At 41.0% G+C, this 23499-nt stretch overlaps 1 protein-coding gene across 3 annotated transcripts in view; it reads left to right on the top strand.

The window, feature by feature from the left end:
- PTPRM (protein tyrosine phosphatase receptor type M) overlaps positions 1 to 23499 on the top strand; it is a 604888-nt gene that overhangs the window by 323020 nt on the left and 258369 nt on the right. For all 3 annotated transcript variants that reach the window (XM_032467107.1, XM_032467106.1, XM_032467108.1), the window contains exon 8: positions 21696 to 22004. In XM_032467107.1, the coding sequence (XP_032322998.1) occupies positions 21696 to 22004 (309 nt within the window). The remainder of the gene's footprint in view (positions 1 to 21695; positions 22005 to 23499) is intronic.

The following is a 23499-nucleotide window of genomic DNA, read 5'->3' as shown; positions in this document are numbered from 1 at the left end:
ATAAGTGATGTAACCTACTGGAAATTAAGGCTGTAAATTTTAAGGTAGGATTTTCCATGTTACTGCAATCAATACTTTGCAGATAGTGCTAACGGTTTTCTCTATGAAATATGTTGGCCAGCGGGTGGAAAATCAATGCCAGCGAATGAAAAACAGGTGTCAAGTTTGATAGGAACATCATGCGTCTGCTGTTTGGAGGCCACAGGGTCCTGTCAACCAACACAGTGGTAATTCTGTCAGATGCAATATGTGTGGAATTAATGAAAATGCCAGAAACAAAGTGGTCTGGACAGCCAGCCAGTTCTGCAAAAAGTCAGGGCAAAACAATGCGTCTTCCTGTTTCATCTGAAGTGGGCGCATCCTGGAAAGACAATGGGGGAGAGAGTTCAGATGGAGGCGCGTTCGTGGAGCTGTGGTCTCAAAGAGAGACACCGTGAAGAGAAAGGGAGATGAAGGGGTCATGGGTGGCCTTGCCGCAAGTCAGAGGGACGATGGCAAGTGTCCAGCAGCCCAGTGGGGAGTGTTGTAACCTAGTGAAGTGGTTGGATTTGGAAGTTGCAAATCAGCAGTCTTTTCGAGGTGAGTCAAGCTGGGCCTCGTTCTGGAGTTGGTGAGGGGTGACTAAGGCCTGAGAGAGCCGAGAGGAGACAAGGAACAAGAGAAATGACCAGTGGCTCATTTTCTAACATGCAGAACACTCACCACTTAAATTTAACTATCCATGTCCTAAAGCGAAAAACGATCCACAGTTATTCAATATTAGGGATTGTTTACCAGTTCGATAAATGAGCGGGGAGAAAATGAAGTATATATAATACTGAAAAAAGAGAATAAAATTGTCAGTTACTTTTTAAAAAATGTAAAGTGTTTTTTTCATGGAAAATGGAGAAGAAGCCCCTGGAAACCAACTGAAAGTATTATGAGAGTCTGGTAAAACACAGTTACAGAGTGAAATATACAAAAACCAGTAACTCTGCAGCCACACTGCCGAATTCAGATTCTGGCTCTCCCACCAGTTGGTCATGTAACCTTGGGTAGGTCACTTAATGTTCATGCCTCCATGTCCTCACCTGTAAATAAGTTACTACATATAAAGCCTTGAAACAGTGCCTGCTGCATCATTGGTACCAGATAAGGGCTTGCTAGTACTTTTGCTGTTTTCATTCTATCTCTAGCTGTCCTAATACCTTTATACAAAATGTCAGTAAGAAGATGCTACTTACAGTACGGCTGAAAAATGTACAATGTCTACGACAAAACCCAGCGAGAAATATTCTAGTAAGTGGAGGAAGTCATCTTTTAAAGATGTCAGTCCTCCCAAAAGTAACTTATAAATTTAATATAATTTCATCTCAGATTCCAGTGACTTTCAGGGATGTGCAGATACTTGGAAAGTATTTTTAAAGTTTATTGGGAGGACTCTAGGCATGTGAAATTAACCCCAAGATTATGTTAATCCAAAAAAATTCGTTAAAGATTGACCTTCTGTCTGTCACATCTCCCCTGTGTCTTCTCTAAGGACATTGATCATTAGATTTGGGACCTCCCCACATAACCCAGGATGATCATTTTATCCAACATCCTTAATTACATCCACCAAGACTCGTTTCCAAATTAGGTCACATTCATAGATTCTCAGACATGGACGGATTTGGGGGTAGGGGAGAGGGGACAACATTCAATCCACTCCAGTAACTAATATTACAGAAAAGATACATTGTTAATGGGAGTATAAAAGGAACAGTTTTCTGGAGGGCAGTTTGGCAATTCTCAGTAAAATTCTTGGGTATTTGCTATTCTTAACCCTAACATGTCTATTCCTAGAAATACAAGCTAAGTGGAGAAAGATTCATGCATAGTGGCAAAGAAGGCTTCAAGAATATTTACTGTAATAAAGTTTGTGTTTTAAAAGTTGTAAATACTCTCGACGCCCAATGACAGGGAGTCAATTGAAGGAAATGTGGATGCATATTCAGGAGAACCCGGAGCAGTTGTTTGAAAGGATAGTCTTTTAAGTATTCGGTAACACAGAAAATCTTCATTTGTTAGTATAGAAAAGTAGGCTATAAATAGATGAGTTAGAATTATTCAAGTTTTTTACCTCTATAGACACAAACACACATAGAACAAGAATAGATAATATACCCCTAAATGTTAAGTTCATTGTCTGGGAGCAGTAAGATTTTAGATGGCTTATAGTCCCTTCTTCTTTTCTTTGACCGTAATCTTTATTTCAGAATTTTGCACGATGACTTTCTATTGTTATAACAACATAAAAAATCTTACAGGGAAAAACCCACTTGTAGATATCTAGAAATAGCTTTCTATATGCTGGCCACTGCACTGGGAGTAGTAACTGCTTTAGCTCATTTAGTCCTTAAAATAACCCTCCCATAGGAATTATTAGCTCGATTTGGAAATAAGGAAACTGGAGTTCAGAGAAATTGCCTGAAGCCCGGCTTCCTCCAGCCGGAAACCAGGGATGCCTGGCTTCAGAGCAAGATTTTCTGGTTCCAACCCCTGTCCTCTCACGTGTTGTCCTGGGCTACATCCTAGCCTGGTAAGTGAAAGGAAGGAAGGCGGAGAGAGGAGACTTGGAAAGGAAAAGTGCACAGTGGACTTTTGAAAGTTTATATAAGAAAAGGGAAAAAATGAGATGCATATCTGTTTGGTATAAATGATATAAAATTTGAGCTAAAAGAGAACAAAAAGTTCAACTCTCAGGTACATTTTCTGTATCAAGAAAATAATCTGCAAATAGTGACGTGGAGAAAGTACCTCATCAGAAGGAAATTGAGATTCAAGGTGGGTGAGAAAATGATTAACAAGCCACTTTAAATGATTTTAGATTCTTGACGTGATGCATTTCTTACACCTCAATGTGTATCTTGATGGGTATCTCTGAAAAGCATCCATGTCTCAGTGGCAGTGAGATGCTGCCCAAACTGAATAAATCATTCAGATACTATTGAAATAGAGCAAAAAAAAAAAAAAAAAGATAGTTGAGGTTGAATGTCCATATCCTGCTGATGGTTGGAAAAACTAGTGTTGTTACCTTCTAGAGATTTTTAAGGGGGATTTCTCTGTTGGGTGGGGAGTTGTATTAAATTGTGCCGAAGTCCTTTTTAACGCTGACTCCTTGGGACTAGGCTGTAAGTGGAAGACTTCCTTTTGTATGCAGGGTCTCTAGTTATATACATTCCTCAAGGCGGGAGGAACCACGTAAGATGCTAAAATCGTTGGTGGAAAATGTTCCGTTCCTGAGGGACTTTCTTATTCTGCGTGCATCTCACAAGTAATTTCTGTGGACAGAATGTCATGTGTGGTCACTCTGAAAAGATGCACAAATGAAAAGATGAGTTCTCAGATGTACTGTTAACTGTGGTTAGATTTAAGACAGTTCATGATGAAGAGCGAGGCGTGTCTCTTAGGTGTTCTCTGACTTCGCTTCTTTCTTCCACTGTCCCCCGAGCTCCAGCAAAACCCAGGAGTCATTGTGGTGACTCACGTGAGTGCATATTTAATGTGATTTATACACATTATACATTTATATCTAAATGGAATGTGTGCTGTCCCATTTCAAGGATTGTTACATTTGCAACTGATAATGTAAATAGAGCTCTCCTGCTGTCTGCTATGAAGTCCTTTGACAGTGCAGAGGAAGGTTGCCCTTTACTGTGTGTTTATCAATCCTGGGGTTTGTGCTTAAGGAACTTTCTCAGAACCGGCATTCTGAACTCCTTTATTCTATGAAAAAAAATCGTACCTTCCGTGAAGCAAGTCTCTCAGCCAGCTAAGTGATCTGGACAAGTGAAAGATGAAGTTGAATAAAACACCTAGAATAAGGAGGGAAGTCCTATTTTTAGAGCCGTCTTCTCGGCATAGGTAAAGGCTTTTTGAGAGTTTGTGTTTTTGCACGTAGTCGCTTTGTACCCCCTCCCCCACTTTTTATCTCCATTAGTTAGAATCACCACATCACTATCTCACCTACTTAACAGAAAGTGAATTCCTTAACATGGTTATTAATTTACTAATCGGGCTCTCAGAATGTACTTGTTTACAAGAAAAAATATTCTGTGCTTCAGATAATGGCTTCTTGAGGTATTGGAAAATTTCCTCTTTCCTTTTCAGATAGGATTTTACTGTTTAATTACTGAGGCAACATACTGTCCATTTTTCTATTGCTGGTTAAAATCCTAAGTGTGAGAAGCCTATTTAGTTAACTGCAGTTCTTGAAAAATACTCATTTCCCTTGAGGTATTGAATGTCTCATTTTGAGAAATGAGCTAAATGTACATGTGACTAAAACAGCCTGAATTCTCTACCCCTGTAAGTACACCTTTAATAGAATAGCTTCACAAATCTTTTTTTAGGTTCTAATTCTCCGAACCCTTTTTTTCTCAGTCCAGTGCAAACTTGTAAAACTGACTTTCGGTAGGTTGTATTTTCTTCAGATAATTCTGGCATGCTTTTTCAAAGCTGAGTGTGAATTGGGTACTGGGGCCCTTCTAACCTGAGGACAAGGAGGTTTGGAAGAGTGATGGGGCCACGTGGAGAAGCCTACACATTCTAAAAGTATCTGCAGTGGTCCTGAGGCCAGAGTGGCATTGTTTTGTATTAGCTGGAGGTCACTGACATTTATCTGTTAATACTTTGAAGTTTCTTTTCTCCCTCTTGTATGTCATCATTGCAAGAACATGGTTCCACTTTTGAAGTTCTAACTCTGTCCTGAAACAATTTATGTAGGACTGGTGCTGATGTAATAGGCTCCGAGCTCTCTGGATCTTCGTATATGTTGAGACTCTTACAATTCATGACGCATGCTCAGTCCCTGTCCCTCGAATGGCTGAAGCTTTCCCCTCCAGGAGCTCTTGTGAATCTGTGGGACAGAAAGGAAGGGGTGTCTCCCTGTATCTGCCATCAGACTCTGGAAACACCACTGCAATTTGCAGTAAGCTTAATTGCCATGTTAATCAAATTTTCATTGGTTTTAGCAGAAAAAGAAATAGCTGCGTGGATAGGAGTGGGGAGGGAGCCAGCACAATTTTTTTGTTTGTTTTTAATATACACTAGCTTTCTGTTTCTTCTTTCCCCTCTGCAGTTGGCTTCTTCAGTTTTTAGCAGGTAGCCGTATTTCTAATCATAATGTTGTCATGATATTTAGTACTATTTCCAGTAGCCACTTAGTCAGCCTCCTGATTTTTATCAGGCAAGTCTTCCTCCCTAAGTGATTAAAGTCACATACCTAGCCAGAATTGGGATATTTACTGGAGGTAGTTTTAGAAACATAATCCACGGTAAACCATGTCGTTATCACATCTTGAAAAGGTCTTAATAGTAATAAATAACTGGAACTCCTTTTTTTTAGTTATTTTCTACCAGGATTATGTTACAGAAAACATGATACATTTTACGATTTCGTGTGACTCAGAGGTAATTACCGAATTCATAATTCTGCAAGTCGCAGACTTTTAATACCTCCGTTATTAGAACATACCAGATTTATTGCCTGGAATCCAGCCTTGGAAGTTAATAAAACGCAGTTGTCAGTGTTGCAAATACTTGTTAAATCTTGTACATTATTCTGTGTGCGTACAAGCCAGCCATGAGGAAATGAAACCTCATAGAAAGTTCTGGGAACTTTTCAGATTACTGTATTTCTCTCCTCAGCAGTTTGATGCTTGCTCAGTTCTGCTTCCTTATTTGAAGTAAAAGAGTTGTGATCTCAATCTTACATTTCCACAAAGTTTTAAGTGTAATTTTTAAATAATCCCTTCTATATTTAATTAATAATTTTGCAAAAAAAAAGTTATATGCACTTAGCATACTGCTTAGAAGATAACTATTCAAAAATGGTAGCCATTATCTTTAATGTTGTATTTAAAATGTGATATTCTGATCCATAGCTGGCTCCATATGTATTCCTTCCCAGGACAGAAGATTTTCAGAGGTCATGGGCAATGGAGATAATGCCAGAGAAGTTCTTGAGACTCTGAGAGACTATTGAAAAGGCCTTTCCTTCATTGTGGGTCCCTGGACTCTGGTTAGGAATGATAACTGAAGGCTTCTATTAGGAGGAAAAGAATTCTTGGATGTATTCCAGACTGGATGTATGACAAGCTAATATAACATTAGGGTTAGTAATTTAAATCTTTTTCATTCATAGCTTTTCCAAAGAAGTAATACTTTTTATGAGATAGAGAAAATGGTAGCTTTGGTGGATGACTTCCGCCTAAGCTGATGGTTGGATGCACACAGGGTGGAGGGTACCTCTTCCCTACCAGACAGCAGCTCGTGTACCCTGAGCTGCTCCCCCAGGCCCCGATGCCTCTCCTGTCTCCCCGACTCCATGCAGCTTCCTGTTGCCCTTAGAGCCCTAGTGAGTCATGATGCAGCATCTTTGCTACCCACTGAAATCACTTCTTTGTTTCAACCTCATGGGTAACCCACCCCAAGCCTCTAGATTTCAGCGGTAACCCAGGGCAGTGCGTCTGAGCTCGTGAAGAGAGGACAGGTCCTGGGCAGCGTGCTTTCTCTGAATGTGTGCCCAGTGTTTGGGTGAATGGCAGCCAAGCATAACTCTTACTCTCCTCCCCACCCAAAGAATGTTCCCATTCAAAATTATTTTTGTACTTGGATGACTCCCCAGGTCCGGAGCCAGCTACTCCAGCTTCCTGTGTTGTGTTTGGACACAATTAAGTGCAAGGTTTCATTGGGAGGGCCGTGTGTGTGCTACTCTTAAAATTATGTAGCAAGTCAACCAAAAGCTGGCTTGGATTTCAAGGGATAAGACATAGTTCAAGGCCATTGGTAGTGGTAGGACTGAAAGGACAAGAATCACAGGCTTTTTTTTTCCATTGAAATATAGTCAGTTTACAGCGTTGTGTCAATTTCTGGTGTACAGCATAATAGTTCAATCATACATATACATGCACAGTCTTTTTCATAGTCTTCTTCATTATAGGTTACTACAAGATACTAAATATAGTTCCCTGTGCTGTGCAGAAGAAACTTGTTGTCTACTTTATATATATTAGTTAGCATCTGCAAATCTCAAACTCCCAATTTCTCTCTTCCATCCTGTTTCCTCCTTGGTAACCGTAAGTTTGTTTTCTATGTCTATGAGTTTGTTTCTATGTTGTAAATAAGTTCAGTTGTCTTTCTTTCAGATTTCACATATAAGTAATATCATATGGTGTATTTTTCTTTCTCTTTCTGGCTTACTTCATTTAGAATGACAATCTCCAGGTCTATCCATGTTGCTGCAAATGGCATTATTTTATTCTTTTTTAGGGATGAGTAGTAGTCCATTGTGTAAATATACCACAACTTCTTTATCCAGTCGTCTGTCGATGGACATTTAGGTTGCTTCCGTGTCTTGGCTAATGTAAATATGCTGCTGTGAACACTGGGGTGCATGTATCTTTTTGAATTAGAGTTCCCTCTGGGTATATGTCCAGGAGTGGGATTGCTGGATCATATGGTTAGTCTGTTTTTAGTCTTTTGCGGACTCTCCATACTGTTTTCCACAGTCGCTGCACCAAACTACATTCCCACCAGCAGTGTCAGAGGGTTCCCTTTTCTCCATACCCTCTCCAGCATTTATTTGTGGACTTTTTAATGACGGCCAGTCGGACAAGTGTGAGGTGATACCTCATAGTAGTTTTGATTCTCTGATAATTAGCGATATTAAGCATTTTTTCATGTGCCTGTTGGCCATTCATCTGTCTTTATTGGAGAAATGCTAACACAGGCTTTTTGAGTACAGTAATATGAGTCGTTTTTCATGGGAAAATAGAGAAAGAAAAAGATTCAGCCAAAAAGTAAAAGTAAAGTTCTTTTAATTCATTAACCTTTTTAAATTAATTTTTACTGAAATATAGTTGGTTTGCAGTGTTGTGTTAACTTCTGGTGTGCAGCATGGTGATTCAGTTATACATATACATATTCTTTTACATACTGTTTTTCGTCATCTTTTAATTTCAAATTTTTCAGTTTTCACCTCTGCGCTCTATTCTGTCTTGTTGCCAGATGTTTAAAACAGTCACTGCATGATTGCTTTGTAAGAGAGCTATTTCTGTTCGTTCTGGATTTTAAGGCACGGAACAGTTCAAAGTTCATTTCACCAGCTGATGTGGAGAATATTGTTCATTTATCAGTTCATGTGCTTGGGAGTTAATTTGCCGAAGCTGATTACATCCTGCATGCCCCAGCCCAGGCTGATTACACATATCAGAATGTATCTGTTTAGGAAAAAAATTCTGCTGTTCAGCCACGTAGCGTTCATTGGTCACGTGTCTTTAGCATAGATTTATACGGCCCTGCAGTCTGGGCTCTGGCTCAGGAAAGCCTTGTCTTCGACTGTCCATTTAGCTGACATTTCGGGGCGTAATGACTGTGAGTTAATGCACTCTGCCAGCAGCAGTAGACTTCCGTGAGTGCGGGCGCGTCCCGCTCGTCTCCTGCAGGCTGATGTATGAAATAGCGCGGCCCGCTTATTCTCGTTCAACATTATAAACAACATCTGTGCCTCCGGTCTCCTGGCAAGGATGGAGCTGCTGAAATGTGAGATTTGTACCGTGGTGTATCATCTTACCAGGTGATTTTCATGGCAACCTTCAGAGCTTGAACCTAGAGCTTAGAGTATTGCTCCGTTGCGGATTGTGGTTTGACTTCAGTAATGTCTTGAAAATCAGTTTCCTCTTTCAGCTGTTTGGTCAGACACTTGGTGAGGTTTTGAATTTAATTGGAGGCATCGTAAGGTGTGGCCTGGATTTAGTCTGCATCGAAATGCCTCTCGTGTGACCGAATGTGACATGGTCAAGCATATTTGTCATGCCGAGAATAGGGTGGTTATATTTTCTGCCTTATGAAGTGTACAAGCTGACGTTCTGCGTGGTTTGGACAAATTTTAAACCCAGGACCTCCTAGGAAGACCCCAGCATCACACTACGATTAAGTCCAGTTGGGGCTGGGATTTTGAACCCCTGCAACTCTTCGGCTTGGGTTGAGAGCAGTTGTCAACCTAGTTACCCTCTGTTGATGTGAATGCGGCCATGGCACCTAGCGTGCACTTGGGGCAAATTGTCACTGACATGAAAAATGTGTGTCTGTGGTCTTTTATCTTTCACTTAGCAGCTAGACACACGTTTCCTTCACGCCAAGGGAAGAAAATCACAAGGACCCAGGCCTGTCTCCTGTTAGAACTCTCTAGAATTAGCTTGTCATGAAATGTGAAACTAATGTGCAGTTGTAAAAACTGCTGCCGGCTTTTTCCTCGCTGCTGCTTGATGGCTAAGTAGATTTGGAAATGAAAGGGGTTATTATAAAGTGATTACTGAATAGCTAGGCATGTCATTTTAAACAAGCAGCGAAAATCTCTGTTAGACATTCAGGCTGTAGTCTTGTTTTCTGTCATTCATATTTAAGACGTGAGTTTGATTGTGGAGGAGTAATCAAGCACTAGGGGTAATTTAAGGGAAAAAAAACATACTGGGTGATACTTTCTTTCATTCCTTATTAAAATACATTAGAATTTAAATGTGGCATTTTCTGAAATGTATAACTATTAAGTAGGTACCAAATATAAAAATCCAGATACCAGTTGGCTCTAGTTCAGAGTTGAAAATTCTTCACTTAACTGAAAACTTACCTTCTTTTAAAATTCAGGTAAAACCTGTCGTAAAGTAATATGTTGGAAATGGCACATATCAAAGGATGAATGGCTTACAAATTGTAACCTTTAGTATCTTATTTCTGTCACCTTCACACGGGAGGGGAGATGCCTCCAAGAAGCGTAAAAGGAAAATGTAAAATAAAAGTAAAATGATGTTCCGCTAATACGGTCTTTTCCTTTCTTCCTCTCTTTTTAAATGCTCTTGCCTGGAACCACCATCTGTTAGTGGCTTGAAAGTCACATCGCCTCCAAATCCTTCCCCCAACCGTGAGCTTCAGTGTGCCCTCAGGGCCACGCTGGCTCCCCTCCTGTGGGCAGCGCGGACAGCAGACAGCCAGGTACATCACAGCCCGAGCTCTTCTCCCCTGTTTCTGGTCTTGGCCAGACTGACTTCTTCCGGTCCCTGGTCCCACCCTGCGCCCCAGCCCCTGACCACCTAAGAGACCACATTTCGAGGTTTGTGTTTCCAAGGCGTTTCCTGGTAGCGCTGGACTGGCTGTCCTCCTGGGAGAGCCCAGTCTTGCTCCCTTCCCACCAGGCCCTCCCCTCTCCAGTTCATCCTGCTGCCCGCAGGCTGGTCCCCCGCGTCTGCCCCACAGGTCACCGGGCCTCCTCCCTGGGTAAACCTAGCCTTTACTGTCTCCAGGCCCCTCGCCGACCCCTGCAGGGAGGTTTGAAGGGAGCATGCAGCTCGTCACCTGGTCACTTTGCTGTGGTGGGCTTGTCGCCTTGTTTTTACCCCAGCGATAACCGAAATTCAACTTCAAAAAGGATGAAAAAAAGCTAAGTTATGTTTTACTATTTATCACATCAGTAACTTATTAGAATTATTATTTGTGGATCCTCATGAAAATGTCTGATTAGTTTTCAACATGTAAGAATCCTGAGTATTTTTAACAAAACTGAACCCTAAATGGCCAATGAATGGTCTGCCTTATTAAGATTATATAATATATTCCATAGTTTTTAAGCCAGTTCTGGGAAATGTTCAACGAAGCCTACTTGTTAGCAATTTTTAAAAAAACATTTATTTAAATTTACATATGTATACTGTTCATTGTTTCTAAGAACAGTTTAGAGCTATAGCTTTTTAAACTGACATAGTTATCAAAGGAATAAAGCCAACCACAAAATACGAATTGACAGAATGCAGTAATCCAATCATAAAGGACAGTCATACATGCTTACACATATTCAAGAAATCAGTCACCTAAATTATAAATAATCAGTAGTTCATTTGTGTCCTTTTTTTTTTAGATTCCACATATAAATGATATCATATGGCATTTTTCTTTCTCTTTCTGGCTTATTTCACTTAGAATGACAATCTCCAGGTCCATCCATGTTGCTGCAAATGGCATTAGTTTATTCTTTTTTATGGCTGAGTAGTATTCTATTGTATAAATATACCACAAATTCTTTATCCATTCATCTGTTGATGGACATTTGGGTTGTTTCCATGTCTTGGCTATTGTGAATAGTGCTGCTGTGAAGATTGGAGTGCATGTGTCTTTTTGAATTATATTTTTCTCCAAGTATATACCCAGTAGTGGGATTACTGGATCACATGGTAAGTCTGTGTTCAGTTTTTAAAGGAAACTTCATACTCTCCTCCATAGTGGCTGCACCAGTTTGCATTCCCACCAGCAGTACAGGAGGGCTCCCTTTTCTCCACACCCTCTCCAGCATTTATCATTTGTAGCCTTTTTAATGATGGCCATTCTGGCTGCTGTGAGGTGATACATCATTGTAGTTTTGATTTGCATTACTCTGATAATTAGTGATGCTGAGCATCTTTTCATGTGCTTATCGGCCATTTGTGTGTCTTCTTTGGAGAGACGTCTGCTTAGGTCTTCTGCCCACTTTTTGATTGGGTTGCTTTTTTCTATGTTTAGGTGTATGGGTTGTTTGTATATTTTAGAAATGAGTCCCTTGTTGGTCGCATTATTTGCGAATATTTTCCCCCATTCCATAGGTTGTCTTTTCATTTTGTTGATGGTATCCTTAGTTCTGCAAAAACTTTTAAGTTTAATTAGATCCCATTTCTTCATTTTTGCTTTTATGTCCGTTACTCCAGGAGCTGGTTCAAAAAATACATTGCTGTGATTTATGTCTAAGAGTGTCCTGCCTGTGTTTTCCTCCAGGAGTTTCATAGTATCTGGTCTTACATTTAGGTCTTTAATCCATTTTGAGTTTATTTTTGTACATGGTGTTAGAGAATGTTCTAATTTCAGTCTTTTACAGGTAGCTGTCCAGTTTTCCCAGCACCACTTACTGAAGAGACTGTCTTTTCTCCATTGTATATTCTTGCCTCTTTTGTCACAGATTAATTGACCGTAAATTTGTGGGTTTCTTTCTGGACTTTCTATCCTGTTCCATTCATCTATATGTCTGTTTTTGTGCCAGTGTCATACCGATCTGCTTATTGTAGCTTTGTACTATAGTATGAAGTCAGGGAATATGGTTCCCCCAGCTCTGTTCTTCTTTTTGTTTTGGCTATTCAGGAGTCTTTTGTGTTTCCATACAAATTTTAACATTTTTTGTTCCAGCTCTGTGAAAAATGTCATTGGTAATTTGGTAGGGATTGCATGGAATCTGTATATTGCCTTAGGTAATATGGCTACTTTTAACAATACTGATTCTTCCAATCCAAGAACACGGTATATCTTTTCATTTATTTATGTCATCTTCAATTTCTTTCATCAGTGTCTTACAGTTTTTGGAGTACAGGTCTTTTGCCTCCTTGAGTAGGTTTATTCCTAGGTATTTTATTCTTTTTGGTGTGATGGTAAATGGTATTGTTAGTAACTTTAAAAAAACACATTTCTGTGGCAAGTAAACAGAATTAAAAATGAAAGAAACATGGATCAATGAGCTGTGATTTATTTTCGAAAGGTGAGGGAGGAATTAGCTGTAATAAAAATCCTTATTTGTGATAGTTCCCTTGTTCTTTTATTAAAACAAAGTTCTTTTATTAAAGGTAGAAAACATGGCAAGTTAAAAAAAAAAAGGAAAAAAAAGAAAAGACAGCACCGAACAACACAGCACACCTTCTCCAGGTGTTAAAAATTAATACTATATGTTTGTACTTACAGTCACCAGAGGGGGCAGGAGGTGGGAAGGAATAAATTGGGGGGTTCAAGATTTGCAGATACACACTACTGTATATAAAATGGATGAGCAGCAAGTTTCTACCGTATAGCAGAGAACTATATTCTAACTTGTAGTAACCTGTAATGAAAAAGAATCTGAAAACAAACATATGTACGTGTATGTATGCCTGAGACGTGATGCTGTGCACCAGAAACTGATGCAACATTGTAAACTGACTGCACTTCAATTAAAAAAAATAGTTGTGCAGGTTCATAATTCAGGGATTCCTTACTAGGTCAGAAGAGGGTGGGCGCCAGCTCCCCCGGGAAGCTTTATAAAACTACACATTACCCTGATTTCTGATCCCGTCTGCCCTCCCCCAGATAACTGAGCGTTAGAATCTAGGGAGGTGAGACTAACGAGGTCAATACATGGGGTTCTCAGGGGACTTGTGATCCCACCTCTCCTCACCTTCGTGGACTGTGGCGATGAAGACATCTAGAGCTTTTTCCACTGGGGTGCTGTGCAATCAGGAGACAGGAGTTCACTTGAAAGAGTTTGGGGTGGTCTTCGTAAGTCCTAGGCTACTCTTGGAGGCCTACAGAGCAGATGATGGGCCGCAGGAGTGTTGGGATAAATGCTGTGAGTCAGTGCATCATCAGTCAATAATCAGTTGATGTTCTGGCTTCCAGGGACACACGCAAAGTCCACATGGGTTTTTCATTTTGTAAATGAGAAAATTGGGCTTTTTCATATATTACCTTAGGCTTAACTGGAAAAGCAACACTGCAAGGTCAGGAAGATGGGAAATGGAGGTAATTCTACACAGGAACTACTCTGAGGGTAAAATTGATGCCAACATGTGCTAATTTGATAGCAAAGTATGGGGATAATTCAGCAGAGATGGAAACTACCCTTTACAAAAAGAGCAAGTTTTTTTCCCCTAAGTTGTTTGTTGTTTGGGGAAACAGAAATAATTTCAAGCTAGAACTTTGTTTTCTTTCTTTTTACCTTTTTAAAATAAAATAAACTGGTTCCTTTCTTCCCATGCTAATCCTTCTTTCTGTCCGAATATTAAGCTCCTCAGGGGCCGCTGGCAGCCTGCTGTCCTTCTAGAACTGAGTTTTTACCCTTCCATTCTCCAGGCATCTGTAGAAGATTTGAAAGATGGAAAACTTGGGTCATTAAATACAAACTTGTCCATCATATGCAATTTTAAATTGAAGAAAGCTCTTCTTAAAACAAGTTGTTGATGAAAATGCAGAAGAATAATTATACAGTGGTCCCCCCCACCCCTACCCCATCCGCGGTTTCAGTTATCTGAGGTCAACCCTGGTCCAAAAATATTCAATGGAAAGTTCCCGAAATTAACAATTCATGTTTTAAATCGGGCACCATTCTGAGTAAGGATGAAATCTCGCACCACCCCGCTCCCTCCCACCTGCAACGTGAACCTTCCAGCCTGTCCTGCCCATTAGTCACATAGTCACTTAGTAGCAGTTACCAGATTGACTGTCCAGGTGTTGCAGTGCCTGTGTTCAGGTGGCCCGTATTTTACTTAATAGTGGTCCCACAGTGCACAAGGAGGGACACTGGCAATCTGGTCATGCCAAAGAGAAGCCTCAAGGTGCTGCCTCTAAGTGAAGAGGTGAAAGTCCTTGACTTAATAAGGAAAGGAAAAAAATCTTATGCTGAGGTTGCTAAGATCTACAGTAAGAATGAATCTCCGGTCCATAAGATTGTGAAGAAGGAAAAAAAAATTAGTGCTAGTTTTGCTGTCACACCTCAGATTGCATAAGTTATGACCACAGAGTGTGAGAAGTGCTTGGTTAAGATGGAAGAGGCATTAAATTTGTACAATCAGATATTTTGAGACAGAAAGAAACTGTGTTCACGTAACTTTTGTTACAGTATATTGTTATAATTGTTCTGTATTATTATTAGTTATTGTTGTTAGTCTCTTAAATGTGCCTAGTTTATAAATTAAACTTTATCATAGGTATGTTTGTATAGGGCAAAACATGCAGGGTTCAGTACTGTCCCAGATTTCAGCCGTCCACTGGGGGCCTTGGAAGGCACCTCTCACGGATAAGAGGGGCTGGTGACCAGAATAGCAAGTCTAGCGTAGTTGAGTGTGGTCTTTTGTGAAGCCATTTTCCTCGATTCATAGGCAGCTTCAAAAAGAAAACTGTGATCATCAAAAGGTTGTAAACACCGAAGTTGGAGGTTCTAAACAGGTAAAAATGTTTTAAATAACGTTGATCTGCCGAGTATCAACTAGAGAGGGTAGTTCTTAGAGGTAAAACTAAAATTGTGCTGGATTGGGTCTTTTCAACACTTGTCACCTTACCCCTGTAACAGACAGTGACTGGTTTGGGTACACTTTTGCTCCGGGTAAAATATCAGGCCCAAACTTCCAAGGCTTTTTGTGGGCATCACAGCTTTATGAGGGTCAGAGAAGGTCAAAACACATTTCAAACCAATTTTTGACAGTTCTGGAAAACTCTGTGGAAATCATTTTGCCTCCTCCTTTTATATAGCCTGAAATAAATACCAAGGAAGTCTTTTACTGGAGACTCATTTTTATTTCATACAACAGTTTCTTGTAAAGTTCATCTATAGGATGAACTGCAGTTTGTTCATTCCAGTGCGTCGACACAATTGAAGATTCTAGTTTTACTGTATAGCAGTGGTGTTCCTTCTGCAGTGATGAACTTTGCACTTTGGAAATGTCACCAAGGAACTCGGGCAAAAATGGGCTATTCCGGTTGCTGGGGGAGCCATGTTTACGGTGCCTATGTGACTTCTTCAAAGCAGCAAGTAAAACAGAGATGCAAGTCACAGCACAGACCTTGGAAAGGCTTTTCATGGAAAACTAATAAATACTGGGGAAAAGGAAACGTTTCCCGAACTGACTTATGAAAACAAAAGGACTGAGCTAGACGCTCAGTGTTTATTATTCTGTGTTGTCACTCTTCTGTCAAATGCATCAATTAGTCAATACAGGCATCTTCTAGGGTAGAGCCTTCCTGGTAAACATGAGATGAGCAGGCAATGAACTTGATTGTTGCAGAAAACAATAAAACATAGAGAAACACAATAACATACCAACACTACAATTTGACAACATAGATATATTAAGGTCTCTGAGTTTTTCTTTTAACTAAGAAGAAACAGTCATGAATCGAGGTTGATTTTGAACCAAGGTTGAAAGGAAATGAAGGCTCCTTTTCGGCAGATAAAAAAGGTGACTATTACTGCATGTCTACGGATCAGTGAGAGCAGAGGTGTTAATTCTGGAAGAACTGTACTTGGGGTGCAGCAGACACGTTCGCCTGCCTGGTGCAGAAAGTAAGAATGGTTCTGTGATCTGTCTGACAGCTGTGACTTACGACAGACACATTTTTATTTGGTTCAGATGATAAGGGGGCATCAATTAGAAGTCCTTGGATTGATTCCAATGAGTTGTCAAGTAGGAGAGGCATCTGGCTGCGGCTTGAGGGACAGATAAGATTACGGAGGAGGAGCGAGAATTGGCACCTTCCCGAAAATACGGTCTAAGCACTTCACGTGTGTCTGTGAACATCGAAGTCTGGGTAGGTGAGCGCGTGGTCTTGGTCTGCTAGGGAGAAGGTCCACGTCCTTCTGTCGGCAGGCACGCCTTGCAGCACACCCACTGCTGCAAACCTGGCTTATCAGATGTTTTGAAATTGCCCATTAAAAATGTCTCCGCTCAGAACTCTTAGCGTGTGCAGCATATATATATGATGTGTGTGTGTGTGTGTGTGTATATTTATCTTTCTGGTTGTGGAACTTGCACATTTTGAACAGCACACAAACATATACACATAGACACACACACACACACATACACATGCTCTCACTCCACAGGACCTCCACTGCACACGGCATATGGTCGTGCAGGTTGTGCACGGCACAGACGCGCAGTGCCCGTTCAGAGCGTACACCCCAGAGATTTGTATATTTCTGGTGCAGTTTTCCAGCAGATACCATTAAGTGCCTTGAGGAAGGGGTGCTTTTCTGTTGTACACAAAGGGTACCAGATGGGCTGGCCGTGGCCTTGGACAGTTGCCTTCCTCTGTCTCTTCCTAAGTTCTGTTTGGGGCGCCTCTGTGGGTATCTGAGAATGAAAGAGACTGAGGTTCAGATGTCTGGGCGGGGTCCATGGAAGCAGTAACTGTACCCGTCGTGGGAGAGCCAGGACTGAGACTCAGCCTTCGGGATCCAAAGGTCTGGTTCCAGGGATGAGAGCATCCCTGGTGTGATGCCACTTTCACTGAGTGAGGAGAGGGCTTTGTACAGCTTTCAGGTGAGAGGCCCCACCCATGGGTGTGTTCTCAGAACAGATACATCTTCAATGAGATGTTATCTTGCTTCCCTTCAGCCTGGCTGGCAGTAACCATAGTCCTTTTTACATAAGAACCAAAGGTGGGCTGTTCTCCAGGAAGGAGATTTCAAAGAGCCAGCAAGGTTTCTGGGATATTCGTGCCTCCCCTATAAAAATCTATTAAGTGACTATGTAATATTTGATATTAACAGAAAAATGTATGTAAGTGACATAAATTGTACAGCATAACAACAATTGTCTCTCTTTGGGGGAAGAGGAACAACTGAACCTTATTTCCTTTTGGGGAAGCAATTTCACATTATCTAGTACACTTAAAAATGTGCAGATTCAACAAGCCAACAGTCCCACTTTTTATGTTCACTGGAGGGAAGGTGGCCACGGGGACATATGTAGGGGGTGCTCACTGTACATCACTTGTAGTAGAGAAAAGGCAGGCTCGACGTCTCTGTTCCTTCATCAGGGAATGTGTAAGGAAACTGTGGTTTATTTATTCAGTGGAATTCTATGCACCAGGTAAAATGATCTCTAAGTGTCTCTCTACAGATCTAAACCAGATATGCGTCTTGCAACTTGACTGATGTTGAATGAGTCTAGCTGCAGAGAACGGCATTAAAATTTTATGTGAAATTTTAATCATCCCAAATACAGGTAATAAAAATACAAAACCACGTCTGGAATGAGACACAAAACCTTGAGAGAGCATGCAGAAATGTGGAGAAGCTTTATATCAGCACTGTTATATTTTTTTCATAAAAAGCCATCTGAAGCAAAACACGGATGGTAACACTTGATGTTAGTAGGTACACAGGTGTTTGTTTGATTTTGTATTTTTCAGTATGTTTTCCTAAAAGACTTAGTGACGTTAGCCTGAAACCAGACACCAAGGGTGACTAATCTGAGGCCCAGGATATATTCTTTTACTTTCCCTTTTTTATGTACAAACCAGACCAAGGACTAAGCAGAGCATTTGCACACATTGCTCTTTTAGGGTCACCCAGTCCCTCCAGGGAGTGCTCCCCCTACGCTGTCAGCGGCAGCTCAGATTCAGCGTGCCTGCAGACTCACCCCCTTGCCTGGGAGGGTCTGCGTTCTCCGATCGTAGTCTGTCTTACTCATTTGTTATGTAATATCATCTTTTGTATCTCCGATAAAACTTGAATAGGAATTCCAGCTTCCTACTGCGACCAAAATGAAAATGATACAGAACTGATAGGTGGATAGTGCATTTCCCAGCAGCATGTTGGGAAGCATAAATTGAAGACTGATGTATTTCTGAATTTTCAACCTCACTGACAAAGGGTACTTTTTGAACCGTGGAAAACAATGACTAATTCAAAAACCATAGCTGTGCTGTGTACCTGGCATCTTTGCCGCTGAGGAACATTGGATAACTGGGGAGGTCAAGATAGTATTAGTTAATGAGGTCTTTGCTCTGATTCAACCGAATAGTAACGTAAATAAAGCTGTTCCTATACTATTTCATCACCTTCTTTTGTGTGACCAGTGAGGCAGAAATTCAGTAGCTGAAGATGCTGAAAGGGACTCCTTGTGCCATTCCAGTTGCTACTCCTTTTATTGTAATAGACCTTGGGATAGTCCATGAGGAGGCAGAAAAGAGGAACCTGTTAGCAGGAGCACCGGTTTGTAATCTGTGTCTTTGATTATCAATGACAGGATTCTAAAATTACCCCCAGATGTCTCTCACAGGTTCTGAAATTGAGTTTCTGAAAAAGCACCATGGTAGTAATGGAAGGTTTAGAGCAGAGTTCCAGAGAAATGAGCTGTGAATTGAACCTGCAATGGAAATTGACCCTATCAGTCAGTTTCTGCCCTTATCCGTAGAAAAACAGGACTGAGTGTAGGAGGAGGCAGGGTCGCCGATTGCATGGGATGCTAAAGTGCCGGAGGCTGGAACCGGGGCTCGCTGGTCTCTTGGGACAGGATTGCAAGTGTCAGACATCTCTGCTTGAAACCTGGCTCCAACTGGCAGAGAACAGGAGGAAGAATGCTACCAGCATCGACAAGAACTCCCTGATGGGGCTCCAGGCCTGACAGCCACTGCACTCCTTAGGGACACCAGTCTGGTCTCTGGTCATGAGCCAGTGGGCCCAGGCTGGACCCACCGGCCTCACGACTCGTGCGTGCCAGCAGGGCCTTCAGGTACCCATCCCACTGCAGGCTGAGTGGGCGAGTGTGGAGAGGAATGGCCTTGGAATTGACTCATATCCTCTGAAGCATCTTTAGGATCGTGAGAAAAGAGAAGCAGATACCCTCCAGCTAGTGGATGTAATTCACTACCCTGTCATCTTAACTCTAAGAGACTCATTTTGTGCGCTTGGAAAGGTGACAGATTTGCGGGGCAGTGTTTGCATTTTGCTTCCAGAAATGCCTTGTGAGTTGCAATTGGCTGACTGAAGTTACACATTTCTGGCATGTTAATCTGTTTACATATAAGGGATCTGGGGCTTTTGAAAAGTTTTTGTAAACATTCAAACTAATGAAGCATTATATAAAATTAGACATTGCCTTTAAATGATAAAAAGGCACTAGACTGGAAAAAGCCTTCAGTGTTGTCTCTAAGTAACTTAAGTATGATATCTTCCCTAAAACTTGTAACTTAAATGTTAAAAAAAATGATTTAGTAAAAAGGAACACTCCGTAAGAACCTTCCACTGCAGATTCTCCAGGGCACTCTTCTTCTCACTTGTCCTTGGTTTCTAGAGTTATTACAGGACAGAGTAGCATAAATGGTCATTATTAACCTCGTGTTATGGTGTGAACTGATATCTGGCAAATAAATCCCATCTTGCGAATGGAAATCCAGAGCATTATTTCACTTGAAACGTTTTCATTTGTTGGAGGTCACAGAGAAAGAGGGTGGCTCTCAGTGCTCTCCAGGTCCTAACTGGTGGAGAAAAGAAGGAATTTTTACACAAATGAAAGTCAAGATACGAACTTCAGTGGTAGTCCAGACAAATTTCCAATAGCTGCAAAGCATAGGTAGGGTTGTCTGGAAAAGCTGGCCTGGGGAAGGTGGCCTGGACCCTCTCCTGTAGAACCAGAAGGGGAAGGGGGAAGGGTTCTTCCCAGCACTCTCGTCCCAAGATGTAATACACGGGATCTTTATTATATTTTACATTCTTCGGCCATGTTTCAGGTGGGGGATTAGGTATCTTTACATCTCAGGTTCCTTCTTTCTGGTTTTCTTTGTTTTGGTAGAGACCCTGCAGTAGAGTGAAAGCAGCACAGATTTCATTGTCAGACAGATGTGAATTCAGAGCCACAGTCAAACCTTGGCCCAGACAAGTCAGTGTTCTCATCTGTATGTTGGGAAGAGTATTACTTAAGTTGCACGGTTGTTTTGAGGAATAGACACGACAGATAAAACAACTTACACATAGTAAGTGCGCACACGGTAAACGGTAGCTGTTACTTCTCCATTTCATGCTTATCTCCCCTTTCCAATTACAGCTCTCTTTGCATTTTTATCCCTGATGACCACATTCAGGAGAACAAAAATCAAAATATATGGATCAGTTATATTTATGGATATACTAATAGAGAATTTTAGATTAGATTCTGCCCAAACCCATGAGAGGTGAATTTCTTAGAAAAGTGTACAGCACGTAACAAGTGCTCATTAAATGTCATGTAGTTAGCATCACTTCCTAAACAAGTTTAAGCTTTCTCTGTATATATTCTTTCTTTTAAGCCAGTTGAAATGCTTCTGTTCCCTGCATGTCATTTAGATCTCAAAGCTCGAAACTCTGTCCCTGGGGCTTGGACTGAGGAATAACGCTAAGACCTGATGGAGCAGAACTGCTTCAGCACTGACTGTGTGAATTCCATGCACATTAAACCCCAGAAAGGCCTGGGATTCTGCTCAGAAGTTTATGCTCTTTAATCATGGTATTATTTCATGCTGAATTCTCAAGCTTTTACTCTTACATTTTCCAATTACATAATTATGAATTAATTTAAAAAGATAAAATATGTGTCTCCATTAGCATTAAGATTGGTTTTGTCTATCAGAGCCCCAGAGGAAAAGAGCCTGAAATAAAAGCATTGTATTTCTCTCTAATGAAAATTTTAGAAGTAGATCTTTCAGAGATAGTGGGGTTGTGCAGTGATGATCAGGAACACTGGGTTCTTCATCATTGCCCTGAATTCCTAACGTTTAAGTGCACCATGATGCCTCCTGGCTGCATGAGCGCAAAACATCACATCCTCAATCAAGCTAATAGGAAGGAAGAAGGAACAAAGATGGTGAGCCCCTTCCTTTCAAGGATACCCCCCAGAAACTGTCCTTGACATCTCATCTTGAATACCACCCACCAGGACTCAGTGCAAGGACAGACCTCCCTGCAGAAGAGGCTGGAAATTCTAGTCTTTATTCTGGGCAGTCTTATGCCCAGCCAAGGTTTAGGAGTTTTATTAATATGGAAGAAGAGGAGACAAGGTATTGGGGACAGTAAGATTATCTGTGACATCTGGGCTTCACCAGAACTTTCATCATTCTCTTAATTATGTTTTCTTTTTCCTTCTCTTCTATCTTAGATCCCATGCGTGGCCCCAGAAAACTGGAAGTCGTCGAAGTCAAATCTCGACAGATCACAATCCGTTGGGAGCCATTTGGATATAATGTCACTCGTTGCCATAGTTACAATCTCACAGTCCACTACTGTTACCAGGTCGGAGGGCAGGAACAAGTGCGGGAAGAGGTCAGCTGGGACACGGACAACGCCCACCCTCAGCACACCATCACGAACCTCTCGCCCTACACCAATGTCAGCGTGAAGCTCATCCTTATGAACCCCGAGGGGCGGAAGGAAAGTCAGGAACTCGTGGTGCAGACCGACGAAGATCGTAAGTACTTTGAAATGATGTGTTTATGTGAAATGACCAGCCTTTCCAAAAGGCAGCTTGTGTTTCTTTCTAATTGAGATCTTTACGATGGCAGTAGAAGAAAGAGCCACTTCCTGAGTAACACAAGTGTGATCCACTCTGCTGTCTGCTTCAGCTCTGATAAAAAGGAGAAAGGGAGCAAAGAGGCCGAAGCCTATTTTAATTTTTATGAGCCATGCAGTTACTTTTCTACATGTCATAATTCTGTGTGGCTCTAAGTAGTTCTTCTTTCAAGTTTTATCATCATGTTGGACTGAAGAGTTGTTTTGGGCATGCATGGGCTTATGTATAGGAAATGCTTATTTATATGGCATTCTGAAACATTTTTCATAGTTCAGATGACAATTCAGCCCCAAATGGAGGCTGCCTTAGCTGTTCAGCACAGTGCTGAGAAATTACCTCATTAGGTTGGTAGTCATGTAACAGATCAGACTTTCCCATAGGAGCAGTGTTATAATTGGATATTACCTCAGTATCTGAGGATTTAATACACAGACCATGCATGTCACCAGCAACTCATCAAAAAAAAAGCAAATACACAATTGCGATAAACCTCTAAAATTATTTAAAATAGTAAAACTACATCTTAAATCCCATAGCATGGCTATAAATGTGCTTTGACATTGACTGTACGAGGGACTCTCACGTACAATAATGTGTTCATGTAGCACATAAACTACAGTGGTGCTGTATCATATATTTGACTTGAAATTCATTTGCCAGGCATCAGAATAAGTGGCAAACAATTCGGGAAGCCCATTAAATGAATACACTCATTTATTCCTGGGAAAAATAAATGTTTCACTTTTTTCTTCTCAAGCAGGTAAGTATGATCTTTGATTGTCGACTATAACGTGAAATAAATGTTTATAATGGGACTTTATTTTTTCATGTAAAGAGCTGACAAAGTATCTTTGCGCGTCCGTTACCCATGGAACACTATGCTTGTTGCTATGAAAGAAAAACATGGAAACGGCCAGAGAAAATGAGAAGCTCACCCCACATCTTCTCCGTTCTTTCATGTAGCCCCTCAAGTCCTGCCTGCCTTGGTTGCTCTCAAATAGCTGGTTTAGTACAATTATTTTTCTGAGGAGTATCAGTTTGATACAAGTCACTCAGTCAAGGCTGAGATTGGAAGCCCTGTCTCGATTTCTTCCTCGTGTTCCTCATCTCCCAGGAAAAATGGAAGAAAGTTTCAGCATCGTCAGCAGATCATTTCTGGGCCCTTAGTCCCCTGCATTTCAGTACTTAATTAGGTCCTAACTCGTGTTGTTGCTGCTTCCAAAATATTAGATTGTTTTTATCTCTCAAATTCCATGACCTGTACCCAGATTCTCTTTCTATGCTCAAACTTCTGCAGTAGTTTCTAACCTTTCATTGTAGTTCCAGCTTTTTCCATTTTAGTGCACCCCTAGTCACTCACTAAACTAATCATTCAAATATGTTTGCATCATGT

This window comes from Camelus ferus, chromosome 24, assembly GCF_009834535.1.
Source record: "Camelus ferus isolate YT-003-E chromosome 24, BCGSAC_Cfer_1.0, whole genome shotgun sequence".
NCBI classification, from domain to species: domain Eukaryota; kingdom Metazoa; phylum Chordata; class Mammalia; order Artiodactyla; family Camelidae; genus Camelus; species Camelus ferus.
The sequence above is the reverse complement of the archived record's forward strand: the minus strand, read 5'-3'. Positions and strand labels throughout refer to the sequence as shown.